The 17,158-nt window shown below is 36.4% G+C and overlaps 1 protein-coding gene and 1 pseudogene across 1 annotated transcript; both read left to right on the forward strand.

Annotated features, from left to right (window-relative positions):
* The window catches only part of LOC118898439, a 28,416-nt pseudogene extending 22,505 nt beyond the window's left edge, over positions 1–5,911 (forward strand).
* A 5,965-nt stretch (positions 5,912–11,876) lies between these two features.
* On the forward strand, positions 11,877–13,972 carry LOC118898556 (renin receptor-like). The gene has a single exon (XM_036859102.1). The coding sequence runs from the start codon at positions 12,089–12,091 to the stop codon at positions 13,142–13,144; it is 1,056 nt and encodes a 351-aa protein (XP_036714997.1). The 5' UTR covers positions 11,877–12,088; the 3' UTR covers positions 13,145–13,972.
* Positions 13,973–17,158: the final 3,186 nt, after the last annotated feature.

Below are 17,158 nucleotides of genomic sequence, written 5' to 3' on the forward strand. Positions count from 1 at the left end.
CTGAATAGCCAAAGCAGTCTTGAGGGAAAAAAGCAGAGCTGGAGGAATCAGACTCCCTGACTTCAGACTATACTACAAAGCTACAGTAATCAAGACAATATGGTACTGGCACGAAAACAGAAATATTGATCAATGGAACAGGATAGAAAGCCCAGAGATAAACCCACGCACCTATGGTCAACTAATCTGTGACAAAGGAGGCAAGGATATACCATGGAGAAAAGACAGTCTCTTCAATAAGTGGTGCTGGGAAAAGTGGACAGCTACATGTAGAAGAATGAAATTAGAACGCTCCCTAACACCATACACAAAAATAAACTGAAAATGCATTAGAGACCTAAATGTAAGAGTGGACACTATAAAACTCTTAGAGGAAAACATAGGAAGAACACTCTTTGACATAAATCACAGCAAGATCTTTTTTGATCCACCTCCTAGAGTAATGGAAATAAAAACAAAAATAAACAAATGGGACCTAATGAAACTTAAATGCTTTTGCAAAGCAAACCACAATCAAGACGAAAAGACAACCCTCAGAATGGGAGAAAATATTTGCAAATGAATCCACAGACAAAGGATTAATCTCCAAAATATATAAACAGTTCATGCAGCTCAATATTAAAAATACAAACAACCCAATCCAAAAATGGGCAGAAGACCTAAATAGACATTTCTCCAAAGAAGACATACAGATGGCCAAGAAGCACATGAAAAGCTGCTCAACATCAATAATTATTAGAGAAATGCAAATCAAAACTACAAGGTATCACCTCACACCAGTTAGAATGGGCATCATGAGAATATCTACAAACAACAAATGCTGGAGAGGGTGTGGAGAAAAGGGAACCCTCTTGCACTGTTGGTGGGAATGTAAATTGATACAGCCACTATGGAGAACAGTATGGAGGTTCCTTAAAAAACTAAAAATAGAATTACCATATGACCCAGCAATCCCACTACTGGGCATATACCCAGAGAAAACCATAATTCAAAAAGACACATGCACCCCAATGTTCATTGCAGCACTATTTACAATAGCCAGGTCATGGAAGCCACCTGAATGCCCATCGACAGACGAATGGATAAAGAAGATGTGGTACATATATACAATGGAGTATTACTCAGCCATAAAAAGGAATGAAATTGGGTCATTTGTAGAGACGTGGATAGATCTAGAGACTGTCATACAGTGTGAAGTAAGTCAGAAAGAGAAAAACAAATATCGTGTATTAACACATATATGTGGAACCTAGAAAAATGGTACAGATGAACCGGTTTGCAGGGCAGAAATTGAGACACAGATGTAGAGAACAAACGTATGGACACCAAGGGGGGAAAGTGGCGGGGGGGGGGGGGGGGGGGGGGGGGGGTGGTAGGATGAATTGGGAGATTGGGATTGACATGTATACACTAATATGTATAAAATAGATAACTACTAAGAACCTGCTGTATAAAAAATAAATTAAATTAAATTAAAACATTTTAAAAAATATATAACTTGCACTTAGTTGAGTGCACAAATCTTTTTTTTTTTAATATAAGCAAAAGATACTTCCTGCAAATAAACAGACAGTTTTACAGAATATGATGAGATATGCCATTGGATGGCCACTTCTGCTTGAGGGTTAAGATCACAAGGTATATCTTAAAAGGCTTTTCAGTGCAGACTATCCCTGACCTATGTCTTGAAGAATGAGAGAAGTTAGCCAAGTTAAGTGAAGATGTCCCAGAGAGAGAGAGGATCACGTGCAGAGATTTGGCTATGGAGTTTGAATTAGAGTTCAAGGCCAAAATATCTCATTCATTCCAAGTTCCTTAGAATACATTGCCATCATTCCAGGAAGCTTAAATCACTTTCAGCTTTGCTTTAAATTTAACAAATTAAATTAGTATTTATTGAATGCCTACCATATTCCAGTATTGTGCTAGACTAGTAGATTCTTTTTTTTTTTTTTTAATTTATTTTTGGCTGCATTGGGTCTTCATTGCTGTGCACGAGCATTTCTCTAGTTGTGGCGAGTGGGGGCTACTCGTCATTGTGGTGCGCGGGCTTCTCATTGCAGTGGCTTCTCTTGTTGTGGAGCACAGGCTCTAGGCACGCGGGCTTCAGTAGTTGCATCACGTGGGCTCAGTAGTTGTGGCTCGGGGCTCTAGAGCGCACGCTCAGTAGTTGTGGCTCACAGGCTTAGTTGCTCCACGGCATGTGGGATCTTCCTGGACCCGGGCTCGAACCCATGTCCCCTGCATTGGCAGGCGGATTCTTAAGCACTGTACCACCAGGGAAGCCCTAGACTAGTAGATTCTTATGGGGTAAAGCCAATCTTGCTATTTTCCCTTTAAGGTGGTAAAATGAAAGCAATATGCATATCAATAGACACATATCTCAGAGGTTGTCAGTGCTGAAAAGCCACTTTCAATGCTCTTTCTCCTGGGTTATAATAAACCCCTTACTATATGCTCTCAAAAGAAATGATGCTTTTTAATCTTTCATTTCCCGTGTATCTATATTTCTTTTTGTCATTATTACACAATGGAAAAAAATCATTCTAAAGCCAAAGGAAACATAAAATACCCATGAAATGCTCTTTGTACTTCAATATTGAGATTCTTATCATGACAGCTCTGAAATACATCATGACCCTTAAACCCTTAAAAATACAGTGAAATTAAAAATATGCTTTTCCACTGAAAAAGACATAAATGACATTATCTGACCAAATGTTTAATTCTGAGTTGAATTCAGTTAAGACCAAGACTTCAGTTCATGATTGGCTTCATAATAAACATCCCTTACGCTGATTATAGGAACTAAAAGAAGGAAGAAAGTATTTCATATGTACATTGGGAGAGAAAACAAAAATCAAAAAAAACTTCACTGTGTTTAACCTCAAATGCCTCAAATAGGTGGGATCTGATCGTCCTCTTTCCTTGTGACAAGTAGGAAGGTACTGTAGTTGCTATCAAATTTTACCCTTAGGCATTGCAAAACGAGGTAGTAGAAGTATCTCAAAAAATAAATATCTATATAATTTCGAATTAAAAACAAATTTTCTGGGACCCAATTTCCATACCTGTCAAATATGCAAATCAGACTATATGACCTAGAATTACTAAAACAAGTAGATGTAATTCTAATATTTTATGATCTTCTAATTTTGTCATTTTGGGCATCAACTGAATAACTCTATTGTTGGTCAACAAGTAATATTTTTATTAAGGTGTAATTGACCTACAACACTATGTTAGTTCCAAGTGCATAACATAGTGATTTGATATATCTATACAATACAAAATGATCACCACTTTAAGTCTAGTTACCATCTGTCACCATACTAAATTACTATAGTATTACTGACTATATTCCCCATGCTGTACATTTCATCCCCATGACTCATTTATTTGGTAAAAGTTTGTACCTCTTAATCTCCCTCACCTATTTCACTCATTCCCCCCACTCCCCTCCCCTTTGGCAAATACTTATTTGTTCTCTGTATCTATGAGTCTATTTCTGTTTTGTTATGTTTGTTCATTTGTTTTGCTTTTTAGATTCCACATATAAGTGAAATCATGTGGTATTTGTCCTTTTCTGTCTGACATAATTCACTTAGCATAATACCATCTGGGTCCATCCATGTTGTCACAAAAGGCAAGACTTCATTCTTTTTTATGGCCGAGTAATATTCCATTGTATATATATATACCACATCTTCTTTATCCATTCATCTGTCAATGGACGCTTAGGTGGTCCATATCTTGGCTATTGAAAATAATGCTGCAATGAACATAGAAGTGCATATATCTTTTTGAATTAGGGTTTTTGTTTTCTTCAGAAAAATACCCAGAAGTAGAATTGCTGGATCGTATGGTAGTTCTATTTTTAATTCTTTTAGTAACCTCCATACCGTTTTCCATAGTGGCTGCACCAACCAACATTCCCACTAACAGTGCAAGAGGATTCCCTTTTCTCCACATTCTCACCAACACTTTTTATTTGTTGTCTTTTTGATAAAATACATTCTGACAGGTGCAAGGTAGTTTTGATTTGCATTTCCCTGATGATTGGTGATGTTGAGCATCTTTTCATGTGTCTGTTGAGGCCTAGAAGTAATTAAGGAGGTCAAATACATGCCCAACACAGTATCAGATACTCTAGTTCATACAAAAGGAGTACTCTAGTTCATACAAAAACATACTTTTGCTGTCAAGAATAATATGTTCAAATTGAAAAGATAAACTGAACCTCTATAAAACTGGAAAACTCCTTTCCATGCAATGAGAGTTCATGGAAGATAGTCATAAGGGGATGAAATACATGACCAGGACTTCGTGAAGAAACTGGACCTCCTGTTGGGCCTTGAAGAATGAGTACAAATTGTATAGATAGGGAGAGGGAGGCACATTCCAGGGAGTCATGACAGGGAAAAAAGGAACTAAATAATATGATCAAAGTCAAGAAAGCAAAATTTCACAATGAAATATTTGAATTAAAGTAAAGGATGGATGGATAGATAGATAGATCCACCTCAATGGAATGCAGAGAGGATGTAAAGAGTAGTGGAGTAGGTCAGATGGATAAGGCCTATTTATTGAAAGACTAGAATTTTAAGGCACAGGGCCTGAATTTAAAAAAAAAACAAAACACTAAATTGAAGTTATTCACCACATGCTTAAAACATCTTCAACATTTCATGAAAAAAAAATAAAGTATTCATTTCAAAGAAGACATCTGATGTTTTATTGTTCATGGCATTTCATAATGTGAGAATATATTTCTATATCGATGGCCCTTGTAGATTTCTAAAAGCATTTTGAAATGAAACATTTATCAGCATCTTTCTTTCCTTTCTTGATAAAGTAACAGTAATAATAGCTAATATTTCAAACACTTATTAACTCCCAGACATTGTGCTAAATACTTTTCATGCATTATCATATATAATTCTCATCACTAGCATTCCGTAGATATTTGTTGAATGAATTGAATGACCGATTCTCTATTTTACAGATAAGAAAACTAAAGGTAAGAAGGGGTAAATAAATTTTTCTTTGTTACAGCTAGAAAATAGTAGAACTAAGGTGCTAATCAAAGTCTGCCTAGCTCCTAAACATGTTTAATTGGTACACATTCCAGCCTCTCTGCCTCCCTTTGCTCTTTATCCTTATCCCTGGCTCCCACTCTACTTATCTGCTCTCTTCCTCACCCGTCCCATTACTCTCTCTCTCAGCTTAATGAGAAATAATACAGGCATAGAGTACTAAATATCTTTACTATGCTCAAACATTATTGTGTTCCTTGTTCTAAATCAAAAGTGGACTCAGTTCTTCATATTTCTATTTCTAAAAAGAAATCTAGATTCCATTTTTAGTACTATACAATTTTGAATTAAATTCTTTGTGATTAGATAACTAGATAAAAAACTGTTCCCATATTTTTTCTTAAAATAAAGATGGAATAACCAGACAAAAAACCTGGTGTGCATTTCTGATAGGCCCCTACATGCAAGGCAATGTGGTTGCAATAAGGCATCCTAGTGATTCTAACATACATGAAATATCTGTTTGTTTTCCAGCCAACAGCTACATTATAAGAATAAGTAAGAGTTTCCTGGATCTCCGAGAAGATTTTGACAATGCTGCTTTAGTGAATACTTCTAGTCTAATACCTAAGGAGGCCAGCTCAATAGAAAATTTTGAATTTAAGTCAGAACCTTTTAAAATAGAAAATGTCACCAAATTCTATATTGCAGTCCAAGCCATCAATGAAGCCAATATCACCTCAGAGGTTTCTAATGTTGCACAAGCAGCCAAGTTTATTCCTCTGCCGGAAGACAGCGTCCCTGCTCTGGGTACCAAAATTTCTGCAATCAGCTTGGCAATTTTTGTATTAGTTATGATTTTATCTGTATTTTAAACTAGGAATTGTATCAGAACTGAAGTTCAATGTTATACATATTTGGTAAACATTTATTTAGAATTTAATTTGCTATATTCATAGTCTATTATAAAGCTCTTTGAAATATACAAGTGAATGTACAAAAGTAGCAAATTTCCTAAGTACTTGAGTTTAATAGTTCTAATTAGTCTCAATGTAAGCAAAATGAATATACCATTTCCTATCTTTTAAAAATTCCATTTATTAACCCAACATAAAATAAAATGCAGATTTTACTTGATGGCATTTTTTTTTTTTTTTTGGCCGCACCTTGCGGCTTGCGGGATATTATTTCCCCAAACAGGGATTGAACCCTGGCCATGCCAGTGAGAGAGCTGAATCCTAACCACTAGGCCACTAGGGAACTCCCTACCTGTTGGCTTTTTAAGAAATATTTTCAAAGTGTGCTACAAATTCATTTGGTATTGTATATTAACCAAATCAAAATTTATCCAAGCCATTTGAAAAATATTTATGAATCCACAATAGAAAAAATTTTATGGTAGAATTATTTAGGTTTCATTTTTATTATGAATGAATAATTCATGTTAATATAAACTATAATCAAAAAGAGTATAAAGATAATTTTTCAATGAAATATGGTCCAAAGCAGTAAGGAGGTCAAATTTGTTTTTTATCATTGATTAAAAGTGGTCTATCACATGGGGAGGGGGAAGGGTAAGCTGGGACAAAGTGAGAGGGTAACATTGACATAACAAGTGTAAAATAGATAGCTAATGGGAAGCAGCTGCATAGCACAGGGAGATCAGCTCGTTGCTTTGCGACCTAGAGGGGTGGGATAAAGAGGGTGGGAGGGAGACGCAAGAGGGAGGGGATATGGGGATATACGTATGTATATAGCTGATGCAGTTTGTTATACAGCAGAAACTAACACAACATTGGAAAGCAATTATACTCCAATAAAGATGTTAAAAAAAATCAAAGTGGTCTATCAAAGCTTTGACCCTAGGCATGAAATGACTATTAGAGAACAAGAATAATTTTTTTTTTGTATGAACTGTGGAACATCACTAAAGTCCCATTTATATTCTGAGACCATTATTATTAGGTCCTAAGAATATCACCAAGATGCTCCATCAAGGCAGGGATCTTTTTTTGAGTGCTATATCCTCAGCAACTACAATAGTACTTGACACATAGTAGATATTCAATAAATATTCATGAAAACAAACTAATGAACATTTTCATACCATCAAAGAAATTCAAATTTGACCAATTACATCAAAAAGTATCCACAAGATATCATGTGCACATGGTATTATATAAGGATTTGATATAATGAAAACTAACCACTTAATAATAGTGACCTGAAACAACACATAGCATTTCAGGAAATTAACTGTATCATGTTAATAGAACTTATAAACTACCTAATAAAATGTAAATTAAGCTATGAATATAGCAATAGTGTGATTTTTTCTGAGCGAGAAAGAGACAGAGTAACAGTTATATTAGAGGAAAATCCTTTGTTTACAGGCAGAAATATTTCAAAAAATCTTTGAATGTCTGAAAGGAGTAAGTTATACAATACATCTGGAAAAGTTGGAAAAAAATTATAAGACATTAGCAAATCAAATCCAGAAGAATATATAAAAAATAATAACATATTATGACCAAGTTGAATTTATCCTAGGAATCCAAAGATGGTTTAATATTAGAAAATCAATGTAATTTACCACATTAATAGATTAAAAAGGAAAACTATATTATCATTTCAATACACATATAAAATTATATTATAATTCAACCACCATTATTCATTAAAAATGAAACCTTTGAAAACTTTATTAACCTGATACTATGAACCTTAATGTCCAATCTTAATCTTTAAAAGAATTTTAAAACAGGGCATTAAATCTTCAAGTAGGGATGAGAAATTAGACACAAAAGAGGAAGAATTCTAAATTCTGAGGAAAACAAATCACTTAAGAGTCTATAAATCATAAAAAATTACTGTTGATTATGAAAGTCTCAAAGGGTCAAGGAATAATTTATTCTATCTACTTGGCCACTGTACTGAGAAATGATTTACAAAGCTTTAACAGTCACTGAGGAAAGTAAGATTCCTATGCAGTAAAAAAAAAAAATAGAATATACAATACTTGGGAAGAAAGATACAAAACTGTAATTACTTTCAGGTGACATATAAAATCCAACAGAATTAACAAATAATTAAAACTAATAAGAGAGTTCTGTAAAGTTACCAGACACAAGATCAATTTATAAAAATCAATAGCACCAGTCTGACACATAAAGAGCTAGATGTCATCACTACCATCCTCCCAAGAAAAAAAAGCTGAATAACTGAAAATCAACAATTCTTCTTAGATCCATCAAAGAATTAAGGCCACATCACTATCTGCTGCCCCATTAATATAGAGAATCACAGCTTACCAAGAACAGAAGCCCAGGAGCTGAACCTTGCCACTGAAGCCAGTACCAATAGAACACAAACTATAAATGATGAACTGCAAGAGGCTCAGTGCAGCTAAACTTAAGAGTTAAAAACTCCAGGGGGCCTTAGAGGGACCTCCACACTTTCCTGAGCTTTTGCTCCAGGAGCCCCACCAGGTTCTCAGAAGTGAGAATTGGTGAAAAATTCTTTCAGATTTTTAGCAGGGGAGATGGAAAAGTAATCATTTTGAAATATGCCCAGAGCATTCTGTTCTCCTTAACAAAAGGCTGTCCTCAAGGGAAACAATATTACCTAACCATACAGCTTGGGTTTTACAAGAGCCCAACCAACTTTGAGGAAGAGAAATACTCAATTCCAATCTCCCCTAGACTCTCATGTGGGGAGAGGAAAATACCCAAATCCAACCCTCACTAGCCTTCCACATGGAGGAAGAGAAATACCCAACTCCAGAGCCATTTAGTTGTTCCTGTCTTATCAAAGGAAAAATAAAATCTATAAAATGTGTGAAGGTCACAGCTCAGGGGACAAGCACACTAAAAATATGAGACCTAATTATAGGACTATAAGATGCTTCCCCTTCCCTCACACCTTATCATCACATGAATAAGGCTGCAGTATAATAACAGAGGATTACAGATAGAAGAAATGGAAGCCTCAGATCCAATTTAAGAAGGAGTCTCTAGGGAAGACGAAAACATCCAAGGAGACAAAAATAGACACTAGAGGAAATTTTTGTCTCTGACACCTAAAGCTACAGCAGTAAGCATACCCTAACTAATAGCCAGATAGTGTAAAACCTCAGATGAAAGGCCTATTTACCTCAGTTCCTTTCACCCAATACACAGTGTGTGGCTTTCAACCAAAAATTACAAGGCATGATAAAGGCAAAAAAATAGTATGAAAAGACCAAAAGCATTGGTACCAGACTTAGATATAGCAGAAGTTTTGGAATCATCAGATCAAGAATTTAAAATAACTGGAAAAGGGGAGAAGGATAAATTAGGAGATTGGGATTGACATATACAAACTACTATATATAAAATGGATAACTAATAAGGACCTACTCTGTAGAACAGGAAACTCTACTCAATACTCTGTAATGACCTATATGGGAAAAGAATCGAAAAAAGAGTGGAGATTTTATATATATATATAACTGATTTACTTCACTGTACACCTGAAACTAACACAACATTGTAAATCAACTATAATCCAATAAAAATTTTAAAAACAGAATTTAAAATAACTATGATTAATATCCTAGGGCTCTAATATAAAAAGTGGAAAACATGCAAGAACAGGTAAGTAATATAAGCAGAGACATGTAAGCATTAATAAAGACTCAAAATTAAATGCTAAAAATCAAAAACACTGTAACAGAAATGAAGAATGTCTTTGATGGACTCATCAGTAGACTGGACATGGCCAATAAAAGAATTAGTAAGTTTGAAGATATGTCAATAGAAACTTCCCAAACTGAAAAGCAAAGAGAAAAAAGAAGAGAAAAAATGGAATAGAATATCCAAGAACTATGTGACAATTACAAAAAGTGCAACACACATTCAATGGGAGTAGCAGGAGAAGGAGAAAGAGAAAGGAAAAGAAACTATAAATAATGGCTGAGAATTTTCCAAAATTAATGACAAATATCAACCACATATTAAGGAAACTCAGAGAACACCAAGTATAATAACTTTCAAAAAAAAATCTATAAGTAGGCATATCATATTCAAATTGCAGGAAAAAAAGACAAAAAGTCTTGAAAGAAGCTGGAAATAAAAAACACCTTACCTACAAAGGAACAGGATAAGAATTCTCTTCAGAAACCCTGCAAGCAAGAAGTGGGTGGAGTGATACATTTAAAGTGTTGAAAGAGAAACCACCAACCTAGAATTCTCTATCCAGCCAAATTATTCTTCAAAAGCAAAGGAGATTATTTTTGTATATGGTATTAGAGAATATTCTAATTTTAATCTTTTACAAGTAGCTATCCAAAAATAAACTCAAAATGGATTAAAGACCTAAATGTAAGCCTGGATACTATAAATCTTCTAGAGGAAAACATATGTAGAACACTCTTAGACACAAATTGAAGCAGTGTTTTTTTGGATCCGTCTCCTAAAGCAAAGGAAACAAAAGCAAAAATAGGCAAATGGGACCTAATTAAACTCAAAAGCTTTTGTACAGCAAAGGAAACCATCGACAAACAAAAAAACAACCTACTGAATGGGAGAAGATATTTGCAAATGATATGACTGATAAGGGGTTAACATGCAACATATATAAACAGCTCATACAACTCAACATCAAAAAAACAAACTCAATTAAAAAATGGCCAGAAGAACTGAATAGACATTTTTCCAAAGAGAAAATGCAGATGGCCAACAGGCACATGGAAAGATGCTCAACATCGCTAATCATCAGGGAAATACAAATCAAAATGACAATGAAATATCACCCCACACACATCAGAATGGCTATGATCAAAAAGAACACAAATAACAAATGTTGACAAGGTTGTGGAGAAAAGGGAACCCTCATACACTGTTGTGGGAATGTAATTGGTGCAGGCACTGTGGAAAACAGTACAAAGGTTTCTCAAAAAACTAAAAATAGAACTACCATATGACACAGCAATTCCACTCCTGGGTATATATCCAAAAAAACCAACAACACTAATTCAAAAAGATACGTGCACCTCAATGTTCATAGCAGTGTTATTTACAATTGCCAATGTACAGAAGCAACCTAAGTGTCCATCAACAGATGATGGATAAAGAAGATGTGGTAGATAAACATACAATGGAATACTACTCAGCCATAAAAAAGAATGAAATTTTGCCATTTGCAGCAAAATGGATGGACTTGTAGGACATTATGCTATGTGCAATAAGTCAGACAGAGAAAGACAAATACTGTATGATATCACTTACATATGGAATCTTAAAAATATAACAAACTAGTGAATAAAACACAAAAGAAGCAAACTCACAGATATAGAGAACAAACTAGTGGTTACTAGTGGGGAGAAGGAAAGGGTATGGGGCAATATAGTGGTAGAGGGTTAAAAAAAGTTTATTATGGGATTATATGAAATCATGTATGTGACACTTGAAAATTGTAACGCACTATAGATTTTAAAGAATCTTTCATTCAGAAAAAAAAGTGGATCTGTGTAATTGTTATAGCGAAACCCAAACCAGCCTTGCAGCTTCCACAGCTGCACCCGTAGCGGGGCGGGGCCACGCGACCGGGACAGACAGACACCCTGGTTGGAGACCGTCGCTCGAGACTGGCGAAAGGGTCCGCACCCGGGAGGCAGCCCCACCCTGTGGGCTCTCTAGACCGCTCGACAGGTTCCGTCATCCCCCCAGCCCCCGACCACCCGCCCTACCCTCCACCCCGTGACCGGTCGTCACGGGCCGGGGGAGGAACTGCCCGGCTCTTCGATCGCTGCCTGCCATTGGCAGGGCCTTCCATCCATCACGTTAGGCTCCGCCCATGATGCTGACGTCTCCCAGGCTTCGTCTCTTCCCCAGGCCGCGGCGTAGCTGGCGGTTGGTGGAGAAGGCGGCATCCGTCCCAGAGGAGGCGAGGACGAGGCGGGCTCAGGGAGTCGGGGCAAGCCCGAGCTCGTCACCCCCTCGTGCTGCGGTGGTCGAGCGCGTCCCGCCGGCCCGCTCCGTGTCGTCCTGCACTGCTGCGGCCGCCGCGGAACCATGGCTGTGCTCGTCGTGCTCTTGTCCTTCTTGGTGGTGGGTGTCTTAGGGGACGAGTTTAGTATATTAAGATCACCAGGGTCTGTTGTTTTCCGGGATGGAAATTGGCCCATACCAGGAGAGCGAATCCCAGACGTGGCTGCATTGTCCATGGGCTTCTCTGTGAAAGAAGACCTTTCTTGGCCGGGACTTGCAGTGGGTAACCTATTCCACCGTCCTCGGGCTACCGTTATGGTGACGGTGAAGGGAGTGGACAAGCTTGCTCTACCCCCAGGCAGTGTCATTTCGTACCCTTTGGAAAATGCAGTTCCTTTTAGTCTTGACAGCGTTGCAAATTCCATTCACTCCTTATTTTCTGAAGAAACTCCTGTAGTTTTACAGTTGGCTCCCAGTGAGGAAAGAGTGTACATGGTGGGGAAGGCAAACTCGGTTTTTGAAGATCTCTCAGTAACGCTAAGACAGCTCCGCAATCGACTGTTTCAAGAAAACTCTGTTCTCAGTTTACTTCCCCTCAATTCTCTGAGTAGGAACAATGAAGTTGATCTGCTTTTTCTTTCTGAACTGCAAGTGCTACATGATATTGCAAGTTTGTTGTCTCGACATAAGCATCTAGCCAAGGATCATTCTCCTGATTTATACTCACTGGAGCTGGCAGGTTTGGATGAAATTGGGAAACGTTACGGGGAAGACTCTGAACAATTTAGAGATGCTTCTAAGATCCTTGTTGGTGCTCTACAAAAGTTTGCAGATGACATGTACAGTCTCTACAGTGGGAATGCAGTGGTAGAGTTAGTGACTGTCAGATCGTTCGACACATCCCTTGCGAGGAAGACTAGGACTATCCTTGAGGCAAAACAAGCGACGGACCCATCAAGTACCTATAACCTCGCATATAAGTATAATTTTGAATATCCAGTGGTTTTCAACATGATACTTTGGATAATGATCACCTTGGCCTTGGCTGTGATTATCACCTCTTACAATATTTGGAACATGGATCCTGGATATGATAGCATCATTTATAGGATGACAAACCAGAAGATTCGAATGGATTGAACTTTCCTTATGCCAACTTAGAAAAGGGGTTTGGAAATCAGCTGTCTCGTTATAATAAATCTTTTAGTGTAAAGTAGATAGTATGAATTTATAAAAAAGCAGATTGTGTTCTCTCTTTTGTGTGCCTGTGATGATGTTCTTTTAGAGTGAATTAATTATAGTATTGATGTGAGTTGATTTGTGTGATATAGGTTTCATAATATGCTCAAATACTATGATTGATATAACCATTTAATATAATGAATTTCATTCCATTTAATATTTGGAAACATGCACTGAAATAACAGTTTGTGTTATTTATGTTGGGAAAATGCACTGACTTTGAAATGCTTAACTTACTTCCTTACACAGGACAGGTGAAAGTTATAATTGGACTATTATATACTATGAACATAAACATCTTAATCTGAAACGAGTAAAGTGAAGGTTTTTAACTTCAAGCAACTCTAAACTATGTATGTGCTTATATAGTCACTTACTTAGATTTGGACTTCCATCTGATTGACAAACTATAGCTGTTTTTTAACCTCTTCTGAAAGTTTGGTGATCCGAATGGTCAGGTGTGGATATTAAAGATACTACATTGATCTAAGAAGGAACTAGCTTTGTGGAGTTATAGACGCTTGTAATTATACACACAAAAACATTTGGGGGACATCTTGGGGCATGATTTCAGTAATTTTTCCCCTTTTGTAAGTAAGTTACTCTGGTTTGCAGTACAACATCGTTCTATAGAATGTTAAGTGGAAGTAGATGCTCCCTAGTTTTCATGTGGAAGTGGACGAATGTCTATAAAGAGTGGCAAATAAAGTTAATAATGATTCCAAATTTGTGTCATTTCAATATTAAATCTATTTTATATTGTAAAAACCTAACTGAAAAGGGTTTTAATCTAAAAAAAAAGAAAAAAGTGAAGGAGAAATACTTTCTTAAACAAAGATTGAAGGAATTTGACTCCAAAAGACCTGTCTTATAAGAGATGTTAAATGAAATTTTGTGGTAGCCATCCTTTAAGACTGGCCCCCAATGATTCTTGCCTCCTGATATACATGGCATTGTTTGGCTCCCTCTCTTAAGTCCACAAGTTTTCAGATCAAAAGAAACTGTACTCAAAGAACTGTACTTAAGGAACTATACCCAAGAAGCCTCATCACCTCTGGACCTTATTTAGATGAGATTCTGGACTTTAAGCTGATTCTGTAGTGGGATGAGATTTAGGGGAGTCTTGTGAGAAGGATGAGTCTATTTTGCATGTGAGAGCGACATTAATTATTGGCAGCCAGAGGGTGAACTGAGGTACTCAGCCTCCAAGATGGCCCCCAGTGATTCTTGCTTCTTGGTGTAGTCCCCTCTCATACTGAGGAGAGCTGTCTTGTGCGATCAATAGGATATTACAGGAACGTTGGAGTATGACTTTTGAGACTAGGTTATAAATAACGTTGCAGCTTCTACCTTGCTATCTCCTGGATCACTTGCTCTAGCATACATCAGCCTCCATGTTGTAAGGATATTCAAGAAGCTCTGTCACAAGATTCATGTGACAAGGAACTGATGCTGCCAACTGTCAACATCAACTTGGTAGCCATGTCAGTGAACCTACTTGGAGAGGAATCTCCCAGCCCAAGTCAAGCCTTTAGATGACTGTGGCCCCAGTTGACATCTTGGTTGCAATCTCATGAGAGACCTCAAGACAGAAACCATTCAATTAAGATATTTTGAATTCCTGATCCACAGAGCAGAGCGATAATATTTATTGTTGTTTTAGCCACTAAGTTATGGAGTAATTAGTTATACGGCAATAGATAACTAATTCAGATTTCAATAAAAATTCTAGAAGATTTAACAATCACATCATTGAAATTACATGAAATAAAGGTTCATGAAAAACTCATCTAATTTTGAAAAAGATAAGTAAAATGGAAGAACTTCTTTCCCAGATATTAATACAATCTACAAAGCTATAGTAATAAATGTAGTATGCAATTACACAGAAACAAATACACAATGTAACAGAATAGAAAGTTCAGAAACAGAAACTGATGTCTGATAAAGGCAGCACCATGAATCAACAGAAAAAAAATAGATTACTTTCCAGATAGTGTTAGGAAAACTAGCTCAATATATCCAGAAGAATAAAGTAATATTCCCTGATTTATGCCATACACACAGGGGAATGCCATCTGGAATAAAGTCTCAAGTGTAAAAGGCAAATTTTAAAAGCTAATAGAAGAAAATAAACGGAAATATCTGAGTGATTTTAGGGTTGAAAGGACTTCTTAAGCAAGACCTAAAAACAAAACATTTTTTAAAAATGGATTTATATACATCAAAATTGAGAACTTCTGCTCACAAGGACGTCATAGGCAAAACTGACAGTTGACAGACCAAAGAAAATATTTTCAGTGTTTAAAACCTGCTAAGGAATTAATATACGGCATGTATAAGAAACAGTTGCAAATGAATAAGAAAAAGACAGGAAACCTCAATAGAAAAACAGGCAAAGGATATAAGTAGGTAAATCATTTAAAAGGAAGCCCAGGGACTTCCATGGCAATCCAGTCGTTAAGACTTCACTTTCCAGTGAAGGGGGTGTGGGTTCAATCCCTGGTCGGGGAGCTAAGATCCCATATGCCTCATGACCAAAAAACCAAAACATAAAATAGAAGCAATATTGTAACAAATTCAATAAAGACTTTAAAAAATGGTCCACATCAAAAATAAATAAATAAAACTTAAAAAAAATAAAAATAAAAGGAAGCTCAGTGGCAAGTAAGTATAGAAATCAGAGAAACACAGTAGAATCAGAGAAATGCCAATTTCAACATTGATATATACCTTAACATTCATCAAATTAATAAAAATTAAAAATCAGGGACTTCCTGGTGGCACAGTGGTTAAGAACCCGCCTGCCAATGCAGGGGACATGCGTTTGATCCCTGGTACGGGAAGATACCACATGCCGCGGAGCAACTAAGCCCATGCGCCACAACTACTGAGCCTACACTCTAGAGCCTGCAAGCCACAACTACTGAGCCCATGTGCCACAATTACTGAAGCCCGTGCGCCTAGAACCTGTGCTCCGCAACAAGAGAAGCCACCACAATTAGAAGCACGCACACCACAACGAAGAGTAGACCCCGCTCACTGCAACTAGAGAAAGTCTGAGCGCAGCAATGAAGACCCAACGCAGCCAAAAAAAAAAAAAAAAAAAAAATCAGATAACAGCAATTGTAGGTAAGAAAGTAGAGAAGTAAGATTTCTTCTACTCTACTGGCAGGAGTGTAACTGAGGCAGTATTATGGAAAATAATCTGGTGGAATTTAATAAAATCAATGTACAAATTATCTCATGTTCCAACAATCACATACCTGGGTATAAGCATCAAAGAAACCAGGGCACAAATCAAAAAGCAACTTACATGAAGATATTTATCACAGTGTTATTTTATAGTTGCAGAAAGTTGAAAGTTGATAGTTACTTTAGGTGCCCATCTCTGGGGGAATAGATAAGTAAATGCAAAGCGTACATAATCTGAAATATTATACTATATATTACTAATATACTATACTTAAAAACAATACAGCAGATGCATATCTAGCAACAAAATAGAGTTAAACATACAGTGTTGAGTGAAAAAAAGTTGAAACAAAGCAATAGCTATAAACCAATAACATTTGTATAAATTAATGCATAGACACACACACACAAATAACACTTTATTATATCAGGATATATAACAAACGCACTAAAGTAAAAGTGTGGGTAGAAGAAATGGAACAGAGCTGTGGATAATGAAAATAAAAATAAGTAAAATGATACAGCAGAGGAGACATGGTCAAATGATGATAGAGTATCATCAACTGAGGAAAATTATTAATTAAATTATATATCTGAGTTCCAAATGAAATGAACTAATAATAATAAAAAAACTGGAATAATAAAAAAGCAAAACTGATAATAATGACAAAAAATAAAAACTATCAGTGCAATTTACCATATTAACAGATTAAAGGA

The sequence above is a fragment of the Balaenoptera musculus genome, chromosome 1 (genome assembly GCF_009873245.2).
Source record: "Balaenoptera musculus isolate JJ_BM4_2016_0621 chromosome 1, mBalMus1.pri.v3, whole genome shotgun sequence".
Taxonomy (NCBI): Eukaryota; Metazoa; Chordata; class Mammalia; order Artiodactyla; family Balaenopteridae; genus Balaenoptera; species Balaenoptera musculus.

Excerpts from the sequence above, each read along its gene's own strand:
- LOC118898556 (XM_036859102.1), top strand. The coding sequence starts at position 12,089 with ATGGCTGTGCTCGTCGTGCTCTTGTCCTTCTTGGTGGTGGGTGTCTTA.